Below are 19191 nucleotides of genomic sequence, written 5' to 3'. Positions count from 1 at the left end.
AAAAGTAACAATGATTGATCATTTGTATTGCCGAGACAAATTAATATAAATTGAGACAAAATCAATTTCATAAAGCAACTGGTCAACATTGAAACAATTTGGTAAACAATCGTCTATTTACAGGTTTTGTCAATTCAGATTGAATCATCATTAAGATTTATGGTTTGAGTTAATCATCAAAAGGTTTAATCATTAGACCATGATTAAGAGACTTAAATTGATCAAAGTAGAAAGCTATTAATTTAATGTTCAACATTGATTAACATTTAAGCGCCAATCAATCAACCAGCAATCTTTTTTCATGAAAAGCTAAACTTCAAGTTTTCATGTTACAACCAAAATCAACTTTAAGATTGACAATTTTTTCAATTGTTGATAAACTAACAAACAATAGTCTTGCAGCAATTAGTTGATTGTCTCTAAACAATCATTTCGTCGTTTATTTGATTAGTGACAAAACTCATCAAAAGTGACTTCTGTAATTAGCCGATGAAAAGCGGTTAAGAATCAATATTCAGTTCCGAGTCAAAGTCAACCTACTGAAGGTATTGATTTGAAAAAAAAGTTGAAGGTAAAGTGAAAATTAGTTAGTGAAGGTTAACCATTCAATATTGACCTTAACAAGTTGAGGTCAATATTGGTTAACCTTGCTTATTATTTATAATCAAAATAATTAAATTATCTAATGGCCTCATTTGATAATTATGTTATCTATGCAATCGATTGTTGCTCATTGTAAGATTTAATGACAGTTTTTGAGTTGATTTGAAAGGAATTGAAGGATTGTTGAATTTGCCTGAAACAGTTTACTGTGATTATCGGCTGAAGGAATCAATTTTTCATTAGATTATTGTTGCTACCAACAAAATGGTTAACGGCTCAGATTTATTGAGATAAGAAATATTAAAACACCATAAATAGTAAATAAAATTGTAATTCATTGGATTTAGATTACCAGATTTGGTTGAAATTGAGCAAGTTTGATAAAACGGTTGAATGTGAACAAGCGAATATCAAGTTAAATTGTTCGAGTTGAAATTCTTTTTTATAACAAAATTTAATGTTAAGGGTGAGGTTTAACAATTACTCTACTGATTAGTGCATTTCAACCACAATAAAAATACTGAAATTTGTTTACCAATTGCGATTTAACGTTGATTTACACATAAAAATACACTCCCAACACCAGTCAATTGAAATTGAGATTTAATCAAAATCGAGTGAAATCAAGATCATTACAACTAAGTTAATATCTGTTTATGCTGAATAACTCGAACAATCAAAATGAATAATCGGGTTTGTATCAAAATTTCACTTATTTTTACATTTTCAATGCAAAGACCAAGTTAATGGTTGAATCGTTGGTTGCTCTAATAGTTACAGCATGTTGACTTATCAAAATCAACAGGAAAGTACTTTTTATAAGATTCTGGAATTAGAAATATGCTGAATAATACGTATAATAAATAAATCGTACAAATAAATTTGATTAGTTATCATGTTTAAAGCTTTGAACATTTAATTTTGTCAAAAACGTTTGTATTGTTTTCAAAACTACAGCTCCATCTATTGGCCGAAATTCAAGTTAAGAGAACTTCTATTGATACGCATTTTGACAGAAAAGGCAAAGAAATCAAAATCTACTGAATGAATATTATCTGTAAAGATCAACTATCCAATTATGATCAACAAGTTACATTAGCACTGCAGAAATGATCAGATTGATTCAAAGCTAAGGTCAGTTTGTATTTATTTGCAAATTTACCAAATTTTCTGCCCTTTTCGGAACTCGTAATGGTTGGAAATGGGAAATGAACATATCCAAAAATTGATGGACAAGTCGATAATAAAACTCTTTAGACTGAAAAATAATTGAAAATTGATTGCCATATTATTTCGGATGACTATCAATCAAAATGTTCATGATCTTCAAACAAAGGCAAATGTTGCATTCCTGTGTTACAATGTTTCGTTCATTTGCTGTGAATATTTCAAACAAACCAATTTGATTGATTAACCCACCCGGTTAAAAATTCGTAAAATGGGGGGAAATTGAGACAAGTCAAATGCTGATTTTAAATATTATGTAACGATCCTACCCATAGAATCCGTGACTGGACTTTATATTAAACTCGAATGTCTAAAATCCAATCTTTGATGAAAAGGTTTTGATTGAAGCAAGTTACACAACTGAATAACTAGCGCCATCTAGTTTTCGCTAATCAAATAATCTTCTCAAAATCTACGAATTCATCATTTCTGTGTGAATGGCTCAAAATTCCCTGTGATGTTCCTTCGATTATCTTTTCTACTTTCTATTTTTCTGTTAAAACTGAGTGACAGAGGAATACTTTACCATTCATTTCGAGCTTTCAAGTTTTTATTTTAAATAAAATGAAGTTTGTCATCATGTTGAACTATTAAGACCTGAGATGGCGCCTTAAGACTTGTTTCGTTAGCTTTTGATTTCAGTTTTGTTGATTCTTGGACGATGATTAATGAGAGTCGTCAATGAATCGCTTTAATCATGTAAGAACCAAAGAATAGTCTTAACCAACAATAATTGTCCAAACCTTTGTCTTCAGTTACATAGTTGCTTTAAATCATGTTGCATCAACAATTGAATATATTGTTAAGTCAATCAAAAACTTAAATCATCTTTGTTTAGTAAAATTTCAACGAGTCCCGAATTTAATCAAAAATTTAACTTTCAGCACTTTTCTGTTTTTGCTGGATAACTTAAATGATTTCAACTACAATTTGAATCGAAATTTAAACATGGATCATTGAAAAATTAAGGAATGAAGCAAGTTGATTGAACCAAAAAATGGATAAAGACGATAACACTGAAATAACAATAAATAATTAACTGAAAAAAGAGATAGAATCATGTTAACAATGGAAGATTTATCAAAACATCAATCTGGTGAAACTGAATTCAGAGTTTTCAGAATTTATTGTTGCTTTAAAATGGTTTTCTTGTTATTGATACAATTAGTTGTACTAATACTAACAAGTGTAAATAACTTAATAACTGGAAACAATCAACTGATTGCTGGTCAAGATAATGAAGCAAAGTACAAAATAAATGCTAAATGATAAAATAAAGGGTTCAATTGAGTCAACAATAGCTTTAATAACAAAGAAATGATTAAAAATTGAGAAATCAAAGGATGCAATTAATTAATAAAAATGAAAACCCATATCGACATTGATCATCAACTTTCCCTCAAAATAATAACTAAATTGTGCTAAAATACAATCAACTTAAATTGTTGATCTTCAATGGCATTGACTTTAAAGCACTAATAGTTGACAAAAAAGGACTCAAAAATTGGCAGAAATAAATTTCAAGTCAAAATATCGTTTGATGTCATTGAATTCACAATGAAGAGTTTTTTTGAAATTAAATTTTCTAACTTCAGAGATTGTCAAAAAATTGATTCAAAATTGACTTTGATTGAGCATTTTTTGTCAACAAAGACCAGCAAAGAGCACAAACCAGCAATTTAGATTGTTGTTGACATTCAATGTGAAATTATAAAAAATCAACTCAATCGATTCACTTTTGTGCCTTTTCTGGTTTGGATTCAATTTTTACTTGTAAATATTGAAATTTAAAAGTTTAATCAAGGGTTTAATGGTTAAATATGCAAAAATATCACAATTACAATTTGAGTTGATTATTGTGGGAGTTTGCAGACTCGATTTAGGCTTGTTTCAACTCGTCAAACCTTTCAACTTTTGAGTTGAAACAGACAAAAAATGTTCATTCAAGTGAGACTTTTTTTCAGGTGTTTGCAAGATTGACCTTGCCAAGGTTATTGTTGTTCAAAGCTTTGATATCTTTTTCAAGACCTGAGGGTTGTTTAAGGTTAATGACGTAGGCTTTGGTGGTAAAAATGAATAACGATTCTATGAGAAAAAATGTTGACGATTGCCATGAAAATCATTGGAGAAGATCAAAAGATCGGTGAAATTTCAGGTCAACTTGAGGTCAGCAAGATGAGGTTATAATGTCAGGTGACAGACTGTGTATCAACTCCTACGTAAAACAATTTAATGAAAACATTTCCTATTTGCTTAACCATCAACTAAAGCCACTTTAAACTTAAAGTTAAAGTTTACCTTTCAATGGCAATTGACTTAAACCTTTTTTGTCCGGTTGACATAAAGTTGCAATTAAACTGAAAAGCAAAATAAAATTGAAAACTTACCTGTTTTTCATTGTAAAAGTCGTTTGGAAATGAATTCACAAGACTATTGATACTTTCATGGTGATTTTCCTCCTGACCGGCGGGTCTTGCTAAACGAGTACAAGTTTTGATAACTTCATAGGCGAGCTAAGGAAAGATATTGATTAGCAATTAATAACAATTCAGTTCAAGTCAAATAATGAAAAGCAAATGACTTTTTAAGTTAACATTCAAAGTTGAATCAATATTCATGTTAAATGAGAGTGAAAATGGTTTCTAATTTTGGATTCAAAGTGATGATCAAATGTTTTAAGGTAAAAATTTGTTTAAAAATGAAACTGTAACTGGATTAAGATTGATTATATTAGCTTAATTGCTAAGATTTAAACATTTGATTCTCAATACTTGTAAGTCGATCTCTGCAAATCTCATTTAAGTCCGATTTTAGCTTCTATTATTTGAATCACAAGAAAAGTCTCACACTGTTATTGATTAACCACCAACAGATTGGTTGATTGTATCATGGTTTCATTGTGTTCATGGGATTCACTAATTCAAGGTTTCATCTTGTTCAAGTTTATTCCAGTTTCTCTTGAAACTGAAATGCAGATTAAGTTTCAAAATTAGAGTAAAAGTTGACCAATAAACTGGTCAAAATCATGTTCGCAATCAAAATGATCATCAACTTGGAAAAACTTGAAAATGACTTTTTTATGTAAAGAAAAAAAATCATTGAAAGTTCATGATGCAAGTTCATTGGAAATCATGGCAATAATTATGTACATTGTTATTGAACTTGGACCAAACGCAATAAAGCAAAAAAGATCAATGATTAATCTTTTTTTCTGATTGTTCTGAATCAATAATGATAATCCTGAAGCAATTGAGTTTTTTCAAGTTGAAGCCGGAAATAAAATACAAAAAACGCTGAAATGATCTTATTACAATGAAGCGACTTTCAGTTTTTTTACCTCTTCTTAAGGTTGAAACTCACACTGAGATATCATGAATTTTTCTTGGTTAAACAATTATTGCAACGGGTGTTTAAAATTCATTGATAATTCACAATTTTTCATGGGAAGTTAAAATGGGCAGAGCGAGCCAGAAATGAAACCATTTTTGCAGCCCAACATGAAGATAAAGTACAATGATATCAATCAACATTTCAATGTTATCATGTTATTGTGTTTGTTTGGAGTTAAGGTTAAACCATCTTCCCATTATCTTCATAATAACAAGTAGTAAATCAAATAAAACGGTAAATTTATTTTCCGGGTTTGGTCAAGAAAAGGATAACTCATCAAAATGTATCTTAATTATTGATTTAAATTGTCTTCTTTTCAAATGTCTTTCAGTGAAAAGGTTAACAAAAGCTATTTGAATAGTTAACAAAGAGAGTTAACATTGAAATAAACCAATTCAATGTTTACTGATAATATGAAACCCATTATAATCATGAAATAAGGTTTCAGTCAATCTGATAACAATTAATCCTTCTAATCGTTGCAATGTCAAGTAAATTCATTAATCAATACAGATTCATTCCTAGAAACAGTTGGTCCAACTCATGAAAAATTTTTACATTCAAATTCATCTTCTAAGAGCTTTTGAACATCTCAAGTCATAGCAATTTAATGTTAAATTTAGGTTTAACCAAAATTTACCAGAAAACCCAAAATTTCAGAATTGGTTTACATTGAAAATCTCATTAAACGATGAACCATTTCAGGCAAAATTGAAAGGCGGATTCACTAATCACTTCATTAATCAGAGTTTCAGAAATTTCTGTAGAAATGAATTGATTTTTACTGAAAAAACGTTAATTATCATTGAAAGTCAATTCAGTTGGTGTTGATCAATATTGGTAAAAGCAATTAAAATCGCTATTGTTGTCTCTTAAGTTGAAAAAGTGCATTTTTGAAGATGACTTTGACTAGAAGGTAAATATTGAATAGATTATAAGACAATTGTGATTTACGTGACCCAATTTAACCCAACAATTAATTCAAACAAATTGTAGTTTACTGTTGTTTTTATTGTCTCTAGCAACTTCACATTGTAAGTGTATTGCTGACTTTTTTGTTGCTGCATTACCAAGAGCAAGTCGGATTGTTGGATAAACCTTAATTTGCTTGTTTTGTTAATTTGATTGCCTCTCTTTAACTAAATTTTAATGTTAACTAACTTAGCACTTGATGTGAAATTGAAAGTTTAAATTTGCAAAAAAAAGGATTGAATGGCAATTAGATGAACCTTACCCTTAAAAAACAATGGACACAAATAATAATCGTTAACATTATTATTATCATCTCAACATGGTTAATGATATTACCTTCATCAGGCTCATGTATTTAAAGGACAAACGATGAAAACAAAAGGTTCAAGTTGATTGTTGACAATGATTAAATTTTTTGCGCAAAAAAACTAATCAACAAATGGCTCTTTAGATTGTCTTGTCCAACAATATAAAGTACAATTTAAATGTTCATTATTAAAGGTCAACTCGTTGCCCAAATGGTTTGATGTGAAAAAAGAGCAACAATTTTCAAACCTTTTCAAATGCAAAATCATCTTAAACAACATTTTCAATTCTATTGTCTTAATCATTAATTAACCTAAAAAAAGTTAACTGTCAATGAAGATGATGATTAACAAGCTGATTGTTGGTGTTAATTATTGGTAAATTGGTTCACAATCGACCAACAAAATTAAATTTAAAAATGCAAATTCAGTTAACTAAACTTCAATATCACTAACAATAGCAACTCAAGATTTAAGGTTGCTTCAAATGAAAGTTGTTTAATCATTTCCAATTGATTCATGGTTCTCATGAAAGTGTAATAACGAGAAATGGCGAAATAGTTCATTGGTTATATTGATAACAGGTTAAGGTTCACAATTAGAAGGCAAAAATTGCGTGATAATAAAATACGCATCACAATTTGATGAGAACTCATTTCAACAAGTGAAATGAGTTCTGAAACTGATTAAAAGTAAAAGTCTGTGAATCTTTTGCTTTCAATTGACAGTTATAATTATTTATAAACTTGATTAGTAAATTTTACCATAAATGTCAGGTGAACATTAACACGTAAAGTTTATGAAGCAATAAAAATCTGTAATTTATCAAGAACGTTGACTTGAGATAAGAATGCAAAAAAAAGATAATTCATGATGAGAATAATGATGAAGATCCAAGATGGATAATAAAAGATTCTGGTTAAACTTGAAATTGCTTTGTATTTTATGGTCTGCACTGGTCAAGATTAAAGTCATCATTGTTTTATTGTTGTTCAACAGTTTAACCATTCATCATAAATGGACAACCTGACCTGATGTTAATTTAAACCTGGACAAAGATGGTCATTTGGCGATTCAAGGTTCACAAGGTTTCATGTTTTGTTTTCATGTCAAAGTAAATTTTAACACACATTTATCTAGAGGAGTGATTAATGATTAAAAGCTCATTGAATTGGGTTGAATAATCAAAGATTAATTGTTGAATCGTTTCTCTACAATTAGTTTGATTCAACAATAATAATTGTTAACAATGTTGGGGAAAATGTCATTGATTGTTAAAGATATTAAAATTGAGCAAAAATTGCAATTTCATTGGTAAATCTGGTTTTCAGCTGTTTTAGGTTTAGGTTAACGTTGAATCCATATAAGGTTGAATATGTATTTATACCTTTATAATATGTTTAAAAAGGTAACTTGTATTGATTCAATTGAATTATAACCTAATTTACCTGAGCCATAAATTGAAAGGAGTTGAGAGAGATTTGTAAAGATTGAAAGTTAAAAGTGTTCAAATTATCATCAAGTTGATACAAAAGTTGAAGTCGCTTCATCAGTCAACATTTCAATTTGTAGCTACTATTTCAGTGAACATACAGTTCATGATAATCAAGGTAAAAATGATTGAAATAAATTTACTCTCACATTTTTTTTCGCCTGGTAAAGGCAGATATTTGTATTACCATTATTAATAATGAGTTAACCACCTACAGATTGACCTTTATCGGTCAATTTTTATTTACCTGTAAGATTTTAATCCATTTATTATTAGTCAAGTTACATTTGATCAACATTTCACATTACATTATGAGAAAAAGTAAAATCTTAAATCACGCATTTTCTGGTTAAATGTCATTGTCATTATAAAAGTGAAACAATTGGAAACAAAGTTAACCAGATTTTACAATTTTCTGGTTTTGGGTTGAAATGGTTTCAACCTTCACTTGTATATTTAATTGGACAAAATCAATTTAACTAAATCAATCTGATAATCACAATTTTGATTAATTTGCTAAATTGATTTGATGGTTGGTCAAGGGTAAAAAAACATTAAAACCTACACAAGTAATCAAATTGATGAGACAATAAACTGTAATTGATCAACTGCAATTGATCCTTGAAATCATCGTCAAATCATTATTTTTGCTTCCATTAAATCGGTTTGATTAAAATCCGATCTTAAATTAAATGCAATATTTAATTGTAAAATTCAGGTTGAAAAAGGGTGAAAATAGCACTTTTCAAGTAACACTTGTGTAAATAAAGTAACTACAATTAACTTGATCCATTTTAACATGATTAACAGGACAAATCTCTCAACCACACCTGAAGAACCTTGAATATGAAATTCAGAAGCTTCAATTTAATGATTAAAATGAGTGAAAAAATCTCACTTTTCCCAACAGTTAACATTCAAATGAACCTGGAGTTTGAAAATTTTCAATCGTAATATGTGTCAGAGCGAGTTCACGATAATTCAAAATCATCATCTAACATGATTCTCATCCATTAAATGTAAATGTTGATTTAAACATGAATAATTTATATAAATATTACTGATTGATAAGTTAATCAAGAATATATTTCAAAGCAATCTAAAACAATCAAAGGTAATCGAAATGAAAGCAAAAGGTTTTACAATTGATATTGGGATTGGCTTTGAAGCTTTGCAAAGTATTGATTCTGGTTTAATAAAATTCAACTTAACCATGATGATCATAATTGAAGCACTAATTGTTGTATATCAATATCTGTCAAAATTAAAGAGTTAAGGTTAAACATAAGATAATCAATAATGGCCAATTAAAAGCTAATAGCAATTGGGTGACATTGGGTTAAATCTAACGGAAAGATTCGGATTGAGATCAGTGAATATTTTATGAAGGATTTGATGGTTGAATATGAGTTTTGATTCTGATTGATTGAGATGATTGCTGTAAATGTGATTGAGATAAAGTCGACTGAAGATTAACTGACCACAGAATAGTAAATTGTATCAGTGAATGATTACTTTCTTTCTGGCTAATCTTTCGAGTTAATCATTGAAATTAAAATAATTTTATGAATCTACTGAATAAGATGATTATGATGAATCAAGATGAACATTTGAAACATGAAAAAAATAAACCTTTAGGCTTGTAATTCACATATAATTCAATGATGATTGTAGATGAGGATAAAGATTATTATCATTATTTGTATTATCATTTTTATTGTTATCATCAGGCATTATAATTATAAAGCTCTTGTATTTTAAGAACTGCTATTTTAAATGAGTTGGGCGGTTGGTTGAAATCAACTGATTGTTAATCTAGGATTGTTTGTGTGTGATCTAAACAGTTCGTGATTAAAATTAATCTAAACACAGTTTAAATCAATTGAACATCACAATCGTAAAATTGACAACTCCTAAGAATGGGTTTATGAATGGAAAAATGTTGAAATTGAAAATGTGAATCAGTTGAATATTTTTTTGTTTAAATCAATATTAACATTGAAATAAAGTGAATGTTAAACAAATAATGATAAACAATATCGACTATTGAATCGACTTGGAGGTCAAGTTTATTCATATTTTTTTTTCATTAAATTGCATTCAAATGATGATCTCAATTAGACTTGGGCTGAATTGAATAACTAATTAGATGTGAATTACAAAAAATGGCTATTAAAGTCATCTGAATGGCAAAGTAATGTTAACCTATTGGGTTAACCTAAAGCAATTGATACATTTGTAGTTGAATAAAGGGAAAAGCAAAATGAAACGAAATGTAAAATTTTCATTTTTTGATCCAGTTTCAGTGTAAAAAAAACATTTCTGGTCAACATAAAGTTCATTATCTCACAATCTATTGTTCATGATGCTAGAGTTGGTAACCTTTTTTGCTTCTATTCTTTGGATCAAAATGAACCTTCCTTGATTCCTTATCGTCATCACAATAATAGGAATCAGTTTCATAGTCAATATCTTTGCTGTTGAAAGGATGAACATTTTTTTCCTGACAAACTCTCACTGAAGCCCTTGAAGCGTACACACAACAATGTAAGCTAGTCTAATAAGATGGTCATGGATGGATGCAAAGGGTTCAAGTGAGAAAGCAAGATTAAGTTGGAATGATGATGATTATGAAGAGAGTAAAGGTTCATGTGGAAATGAAGGTAAAAATGATCTTTGACAGTTGACGTAAAGACAGCATTAGGAAGGAAGATGATTGAAGGAGGATGAAAGGGAAGATGATGAAAGTGTAAAGCACTTTTCATAGTTTATGATTCCTGTTTCAATGAGTTGTTCAGCAAAAGCTGTTATTGACAAAAAATTGAGAGTACAACTTGAATGTTAACTTAAGCCATGGATCAGTCGAGTTGACTTACTTTCCACCTATTTCGAGCTTTAATATTAATCAGTTGAGGTTGATAATTGTTTGCTAATTGTATCACAGTTTCACTGAGTAAATAGGAATCATTTTGCTTTATCCAATCGTGTTGTAAACATTGATCGACGGTCAATCGTTTTCTGGTTGAAAAAAAGAAGGAAAGATGAAAAGAAAAATTAGATTTGGCAACAAATAGTGATTAATATCTGTAGCATTTTATCGACTATTTATATCAATAATAAATGTTGATTGAAATGTTAAAATTACCTTCCATCTTTAACCAATAAATTACTAATAAAATGTTGCGCTAAATCACTAAAATGAGTTGAGTCAAAAAAATAATCAACAGCAGTTATATTGGCAAAGGTTTCTTGTTTGGTATCTCCAAGGAAAGGTGATGCTCCACTTAACCTGTAATATAATCAGGTATTACCATGATTATCAAGGGATCATCAGGTGAAAGGATAAGAAAAAGATATTATTAATGAATGGTGAAATGATAAGTTAACCAACTGTTTGATTTGGTAACAATTAATTTTAATTGATGTCTTCCCCTTTCTATTTTTGTTAATGTTGTACGCTTTTGCTTTCAGTAGATTATTAAAAGTTAATTATTGGTCAGCAAAAAAAACACAAATGTTAAACAATCAAAGATGACGCTCAAGATTTAGATGATACTGAAAGAGTGGAAGCAGTGAAAAGTTGCGTTTTGTGTTTGATTTGTCTAGCATTACATAAATTGCTATGATCTTATCAACACGCAAAAAGCAACAGCATCAACAATAACAGTAACAGTTAACCGTGGGTGACCTGATTTGATAAAAGTTTGCCTGATTAACATTTAGTTGAACCACAAAAGTATGTTTAGTTGATTAATAAGGCGTTCAAGATGACGATCAAGATTAATCGGAAAACATTATCAATTTTAATAATCAATTGTTGACCAAGTTCAGCAGAGTAAAAAACATCAGCAACTTACAGGTTATAAGTTATAACACCAACACTCCATAAATCGGTTGCCAATGTTATTGGTTCATAATTAATAATTTCAGGAGCTAAGAGAGTAGAAAGAGAAGAAAAGGAACAATTAATAATGAATTAAGTTACAGGGTTAAACTGATTTAACCTAAGACCTTTGACTTACCAACAAATTCTGGTGTTCCCAAGATTTCTCTAATATCTGAACCAGTATTGACAACTCTTGACAAACCAAAATCAATCAACTTCAACCTTTGAGTTTCCTTGTCAAGAAGCATAATATTTTCAGGTTTCAAGTCTAAATGTACAATATTTTTGGAGTGCATGTGGTCCAATCCGAGTAGGATTTGTTTAATAAATGCAATTGCTTGAGTCTCTTCTAGTCCTTCCTTGCCGGCCAAATAGTCAAATAACTCGCCACCTTTAACTCTAGAATTATTAAAGGAAAAGGAGAAAAAATTAAGTTTAAAAATGACAATCAAAAGTTAATTGAAAAGGTAAAATGAAACCTTAAAGGTTGAGTTTGAACAAAAAATGTCAAGTAAAGTTGATTACTCTTAAAGGTTAAATAATATTCATAAGATATTAATGATGATACAAAAATTGTTATAATAATCATAATAATAAATGGGCAAAATGAAAAGGTAAAGTGTATTATGAAGTAAGTAAAGGATTTCCTGGTTTAACCCAAGATTACCTGTGTTATACAAATTTTGTGGTTACCTAAATTTAACCTTAAACTAAAGGATAAACTTATTATAATTAAGATGACGGAGGATGATATTTGACCATTTATATGGTTTTATATCATTTTGGTTGCTGTTACTATTGTATAACATTTAAGTTTGTCAAAACAAACACCGGAAGGAAGTAAACAGGTAGCCTTTACAGTAATCATTGACGGGTGGAAATTAAAATGAATCTAAGGTGAAGATAATGATGATTATGATTATTATTACTATTATGATTATTATTTACTTTTATAATGTATCATCAAGATGAAATTTATAAAGTAATGATTCTTCAACAGTAATACTAATGCCTACAAAAGCTGTTCAAGTGTTCAACAGTTAAGGTTAAATATCACTTGTGAGTTTTCAAATCATTTCAATAATGGATTAAGAACTATCATGAAACTTTTGATATAAGTGAGCATTAAGTAAATTGTGATTAACTGGATGAAGAAGCATTAACCATCAACTTGACATCAAACTTACAACTCGAGTATAAGAATAACTTCGTTTCCATTGTCATAAACATTGAACAGTTTAACGATATTGTCATGATTGAGTTTCTTTAAAATGTTCACTTCACGTTCAATATCTTCCAGTAAAAGGCCTCGTCGAGATCCAATGATGCGTTTCTTGCGGACAAATTTAGCAGCAAACTCTTTACCAGACGATCTTTCAATACACCGACGGACAGTTGCAAATTGGCCACTAGAAAAGAGAAAAGAAGAAAATTATTAGTAAAATGTTTAAAAATTTTGCTCAACCAAAGAGGTGTCATGAAATCAAACCATCAACATATCAACCATAAGAATCATTTCGGATAAATCTAAGATATAATTTGATCCACTTGTTACAAATTTCAGGTGTATGTTAAGAGGAAAGAGGGAAAGAGGAAGAGATTGAAAAAATTAGATGATAATTAGGCTAGAATTGAGTGAAAATTGAATCAAAAATCCTTTAACTGACTTCTTTTTTTACAGTCCAAGATTATTATTACTTGATGTGTGATTACATTTTGTTTGCTGTTGCTTTTATGGCGTAAAGGTAAAATGACCGGAAATTTGGTCACGAAGAAGGAAGATAAATCAGATGATGATGATAAAAAGGAAAGAAATATAATAATCCAAAGATAACAATCAACTTTGTGTTACGGCAAAAAAGAGGCACACGCACCATGTTAATGTTAACACGTACAAAATGTCGACCAAACAAAAAAGTTAAACTTAAAACCTCATCATTATCGTCATCATCACCATTTTGGTCTTCCTGTCATGTTGATTATTTTATTATTCACCATCCTGACAAGCTTTTTTCAACATTTCTCTATGTGATTCGATTAAAATTTAATTAACCTTAAAGGCAACAAAATAGTCCACAAAAATGTTTCCCATTTCTAAAGCACTTTCAAGTTAATATAATAGTCGGGCAAATCGCAAGAAGAACAAGAATGACAGTTATTAAAATAAAATGGCTATAACAAAGGTAACTGTAATGATGATTTTGATGACGGTAATTTAAACGATGATCAAGCTTCTCCATTTCAACTTGTTTATAATTGGTCATTAAGGTCAATTTGATTTGATTTTAGAAACAAATTCAGAGTTATCAGGAAAAAGAAGTTACCTCACATGTTCAGGTTTTTGTGTAAGATGCAAGATTAACACTTGATATAAAAAGAAGTCATTTAAAATGGAAATTATTTCACCATTTAACATAAACATGTAGACTTATAATTGTAGATGTGAGTGTTTAAACGTATAAAAAGAAATCAATGACTTTAATTGTAATTAACATTTGATGGACAATTTGTTACGCTAAAATAAATTATCGCCTTAATGGCTTCAATTTTTGGCGCGTCTTCATCAGCTGAAGCTTTTACCTATGGTTCCCTCTAGGAAGAAAAGTGACAACAAAATGTAACGTTTGGTCATGAAAGTTGATAATTAACTTCAATCTTAAGGCCTCAAGGCTTAATAACTTGTTATTTATTGATTTATTTTTGTTCAGATAAAACATTAAATCATCATCAATGTGTAATTATCAGGGATTTACAATACAAAGGTTTCTTTGGTTCATGTGAATGTAACACTTTTTTCTCAACTGTTTCTGGTTTACTTATTTCTTCAAAATCAATTTCATTTTGGTAAATTATCCAACAACGGAATTTGATTGATTTAAATGCTTCAAGGCAACTTGAATAGTTTTTAATTGTTGCTAATCATCTCCACAAATCTATAATTATTGTTGAACGCTATTTAATAATATTATCATCATCTTTACATCACATTTGTGATGGTTCTGATTGAAAGGTGGCAAACGGAAAAGATTAATATGTTGATGAGATTAACATACAAGGAATCAAAAATGGCCATCTTCTGTATACTATTTTACTGGTGATACAAAAATTTCGTGATTCCGTTTGTTACCATTTTATCAATAATAATTACAATTAAATTGCAGCCAATGTTTCAAAGTTAAACATATAGCTGATAATAATATTAATCATCATCATATTTGGTCGTGATTTGTTTTGATAACATGATGATTACAGTAATAATCATACATAATAATTACACTCTCAATGTAAAATAATATTCAATTGGGAGGTTAAATATTTGGAAGCTGAAAGTTAAGGTAAAGATGATAACAAATGATGTTGATGACGGCGATTGAAATGGTCAGAAGAGTGTAAAGTGGTCATTTTAAAATTCAATTTCAATTGAAAGCAAAATTTGATTAACTTGGAAATAAAAATTGTAACATGAAAATTATTTCCCCAACATTGAAATGGCAAAGTAACTAAAAAAGATTATTTTATAAGTAAATTTTGTCTATTTTTTAGTTGCAGTTAATTGTTGCATGTAAAATTATTAATAAGCAATACTAATCATGATAAAAAGGTATGAAAATGGATGAGAAATGTGATAATCTTTTTGATTTTCAACTGAAATTAAAGGTTCATCAATCAAAATGTTAACCAGATTAGCTTTAAAAACACTGCATCAACAGACAATCACTTGAATGTCAAATGGATTGACATTAAAATTGATTGTTTGTAATACAATTAATGTTTCTTTTCAATTCCCTAATCATTCAGGCAATTAAAGACTTTGCAATGCAAATTAGTCAATTTTGGCTGATCAAATGTTTGCTATCAAAGTCATAGGATTTTTTCAATTTGAATCTGAAATGTCAAAAGGCTTTTTGAACAAAACCTTAATTACTGTTAGACTAATTCAAAGTCTTATTTTGATTATAACATGAAACCTAAAAAAGTCATATTACAATCAAAAGGTAAGTTCATTCATCTAACCAACAACAATGATTAAAATAAAGATAATTATCACAAAGCATTTCAATTTGTGACTGTTCAAGCTGAGTTGAGAGTTGACCAGAAAAGCCGTTTTAAAAGCAGTTAATTTGCTTCTAAAATTAATGATCAATTAGAGGTTTGATACTGACTGAATCTAATTGCAATTAAAAATGGATAATAGATTGTTGGATTTGACGGAAAAGACTCTAGTCAATGGACTTGCTGACAAAGACCATTGACCAGTAAATGCATTGACTATAAAAGCGTTTATCATTGTATTTGAATAATTGTTTTTTTTCACTATCAACAAATTGGCTATTCTAATTGTGATAATGGTTGTTAACATCATCACTATTATCATTATCGTTATTAAATATCTTTTCAATGTTAAAAGTTAATTTAGCTGTAAACTATTAAGCTGGTTTCTTCTGAATATTGACATATAAACGTATCCAAGTCAATGTACTGTTAGGTTGAGTTGTAAGGGTTAAATTGTGAGGTTAATAAATTGATTTTGGTCGTTGGCAAAGTGTTGATTGTAGATGTTGATTAAAGTGAATGTTGGATTTGTAATGGAGTCTGGTTAAGCAATGGAGAAACCTGTAAGTTGGAGTGATCAGGATCAAGAATATGCGTTTTTTGATGGTTTGCCCAAAAGGTAAAGAATCGAGTATTAATACATTTAACTGATCCATAAGTTAATCAAGCAAATCAATTGACAATTCATCTCATTGAACCTGCAACCCAGTAAAGATCATCACCATTTTCAATTTGGATTGTGAATGTGAACACACTTTTGGTCAAAATAGCTGTTAAAATGTCCATTTACGTTAGCGTTATGAAAATGTTTACTTCAAATGTTTACTACTTTGTTGTCTTCAATTGTATCCAGTTAAGTCAATTAACAAGTGTTAGTAAAGGAAACATTGTATTCACAGGTAAGTGGATTAGCCTTTTTTTTGTTGCTTGTGTGTGTGTATTTGATTGTTAACTATTAAATGTTCCTAATGATTGATTGATTTGGATTCATTTGTTATATTGTTTTGCGTTTCTTTTATTTTTTTTCATTGCCTGGCTTTTTGTTTTCCTGGTGACCATCATTTGAAACAAAAGGAGCATCAGCACAGCAACAATCGATTCCGATTCCAATTCCGATTCCTATTCCAATTCCATTTTTACACAATACAATGGGTTTACCAGTTCCACCTCATCCTCAATCAGCTCCACTTCGTAATCATTTCATTGAAATGTCACCAAGATCCCATTATCAACAGCCTGACCAGGTAAGCTCAGATGGTACCAATTATCATACAAATTAATCACTAAAAGTATGAGAAAAAAATTGATTTCTCCATTTTTTGCGTCTTCCTTCTGTCCGTCTTTTCCCATTAACTTGGCTTGTACAGATGATGCCACCCTACCATGGTTTACCGATGGAAAGATCAGCGTCTCATCAATCAGATTATTTTCCAATCAAAATTGTTGTTCTTCCAATGTGAGTTAATCAACCATCAGCTATCACAATACAAAAAGAGTCTTCAATTTGGTATTCCTTTTATGAACGCAGTTGAACTTGTCCTTGGTCTTTATTGTGCTTCATTTTTCCCTTTGCTTTATACTTTCGTTACAGAATAGCCAATCTTGATGATAATCGTTGGAACAATCAAGGTACCTTTCCATCAAATCAACAGGATCAACAGGATCAATTGGATGATGCATTGATCAGGCAACACCAGCAAACAAATTCACCAAGACCTTGTGGCTTAATACTGCCTTGGCAGTGATATTAATGATGGAGGTTTAAGAATCAAAAAAATCTGGATCTGTCTATGAACAAAATCAAGATATTATTAAAACGCAAGATTACAGATTTTCAAAATTTCTCAATTTTCAATCAATCAATTATTGCTACAAGAACGGGATCTAATAAAGATATTGAATCTAAATTGTTTTTGCAACCATTCAATGGGAAAGGTTGACAACAGAGAAGAGACAATTTTCATGATTATTAGATTGTTATCCTGCAAGAATGTTGGTTCAATTACCAAAATTCAATCCATCTGAGCAGAAAAAAACATTTCCCAAGTTACAAGAATATCTAACCTTATATGTAAGATTGTTTCAGAGTTTACAAGAGAGTGAGAAAAATGATGATGATAATGATAATAATCCAATGATCATGAGAGTTGAGGTTGTATTACAATTAGATTGTTGGTGAATCAAATTTCTGGATGAGTGGTAACAATTAATTTAAGGCAAAGGGAAAAGAAAGGTTGTACACAATCAAGGTTTTAAACAAGAGAGATCAAGTTGAAAGCAATCTTTAACCCTAAGAATTACCGTATTGACGCGTATCGTGGCGCCGCGCTTATAAAAAAGTACGCCATCATATAAGCGCCTTTTGAGCCACTGCAAATGCGCGAAGATCATTGCTTATTATTAAAAGGCGCCTCTATTGTCACAAAATTGTGCCTTTAAGAGTAACATTCTCATTATTAAGCCCGGTGCTACGATACGCATCAATACGGTAATCATCGCTCAGGTATTACAATTAATCTTGTTCAAGTTTAATTGTGTGGCAGTGTTGAACCATTGATTCCATGGAAACTGGAAACAATATTAATAAACATTACAATAATGTATCACAATATAGTGAGTTTCAAGGGCAGTGGGAATTGTTCAGCAAGGAAAACAAAAATGGTTCAAAGTAACCAATGGTTATGTGGAGTATAAATGATCAAGCTAAATCGATCAAAATTTATGGCTATTTTGTACGATTAGAGCAATATAATGATTCATATTTGTGGTATTAATGATCACTGTGTTGAGGGAATTAATTAGATGCCTATCAAAATGCAAATTAATAGCGATCCCAATGGTAAACATTGGTTAGCCATACCAACAGGGAAAACAGATTGACTCTGCAGTTGATGAGATTTTAACAAGGTTTGTGACTTTGGTTTGTATTAATAATGTTAATTGTGAGGGTGGATGTGATTAAATGGATCTTGGTTAGTTGATTATCGGTATAAGTAGGAGTGATTAGCAGGATAAACTCAAGGTTTCAACTGGGTAAGGAAGTAACCATAAAAGATTGCGACTTGAGTTGGTTGTTTGATGTGGCTCTTTTTTGTTGCCGTTTCCGAGGGACCAAGATTGAACAATTAATACGATTCCAAAACAATCGACTCCATCATCGTATTGCAATTGAGCTTTTTGTCTTGATGAACAATGTTGACTTCAAGTGTATAAGGTTTCGATATGTTGGTCAATTTTGAGTTTGCTGTCTTTAACCAAATGGC

At 29.9% G+C, this 19191-nt stretch overlaps 2 protein-coding genes across 6 annotated transcripts in view; one reads left to right on the top strand and one right to left on the bottom strand.

Moving 5' to 3' along the window:
- The window catches only part of LOC107361778 (death-associated protein kinase 1), a 39856-nt gene that overhangs the window by 18910 nt on the left and 1755 nt on the right, over positions 1 to 19191 (bottom strand). The window contains exons 1-7 of one of the 4 annotated variants that reach the window (XM_015928680.3): positions 14200 to 14417; positions 13063 to 13284; positions 12012 to 12274; positions 11847 to 11922; positions 11135 to 11278; positions 10866 to 11007; positions 4218 to 4343 (exon numbers count right to left, since the gene is read on the bottom strand). In XM_015928680.3, coding sequence (XP_015784166.1) covers positions 4218 to 4343; positions 10866 to 11007; positions 11135 to 11278; positions 11847 to 11922; positions 12012 to 12274; positions 13063 to 13284; positions 14200 to 14297 — 1071 coding nt within the window. In that variant the 5' untranslated portion in view covers positions 14298 to 14417. Of the gene's footprint in view, positions 1 to 4217; positions 4344 to 10865; positions 11008 to 11134; positions 11279 to 11846; positions 11923 to 12011; positions 12275 to 12542; positions 12768 to 13062; positions 13285 to 14199; positions 14418 to 19191 lie in introns of those variants that run through there. The other 3 variants (XM_015928683.3, XM_015928681.3, XM_089269993.1) reach the window with 3 other exon arrangements.
- On the top strand, positions 14495 to 17768 carry LOC107361780 (uncharacterized). 2 transcript variants are annotated; one of them, XM_015928688.3, is made up of 5 exons: positions 14495 to 16547; positions 16638 to 16827; positions 17003 to 17172; positions 17296 to 17384; positions 17520 to 17768. In XM_015928688.3, exons 2-5 carry the CDS (start codon positions 16707 to 16709, stop codon positions 17671 to 17673), a joined length of 534 nt encoding a protein of 177 aa, XP_015784174.1. In that variant the 5' UTR covers positions 14495 to 16547; positions 16638 to 16706; the 3' UTR covers positions 17674 to 17768. The 2 variants fall into 2 exon arrangements, with proteins under 2 accessions (XP_015784174.1, XP_015784173.1); XM_015928687.3 differs by having other exon boundaries at positions 14521 to 16547; positions 16643 to 16827.

The sequence above is a fragment of the Tetranychus urticae genome, chromosome 1, assembly GCF_039701765.1.
Source record: "Tetranychus urticae isolate SD_2017Ah chromosome 1, NJAU_TeUrti_SD_1.0, whole genome shotgun sequence".
NCBI classification, from domain to species: Eukaryota; Metazoa; Arthropoda; class Arachnida; order Trombidiformes; family Tetranychidae; genus Tetranychus; species Tetranychus urticae.
Note: the sequence above shows the minus strand (reverse complement) of the source record. Positions and strands in the feature narration are given on the sequence as shown.

Bases quoted from the DNA above. Each gene is read 5' to 3' on its own strand.
- LOC107361780 (XM_015928687.3), top strand. From the start codon at position 16,480: ATGGAGAAACCTGTAAGTTGGAGTGATCAGGATCAAGAATATGCGTTT. The intron at 16,548-16,642 runs GTAAAGAATCGA...AACCCAGTAAAG, and splicing joins TTTGATGGTTTGCCCAAAAG to ATCATCACCATTTTCAATTT. The intron at 17,173-17,295 runs GTAAGCTCAGAT...TGGCTTGTACAG, and splicing joins ATTATCAACAGCCTGACCAG to ATGATGCCACCCTACCATGG.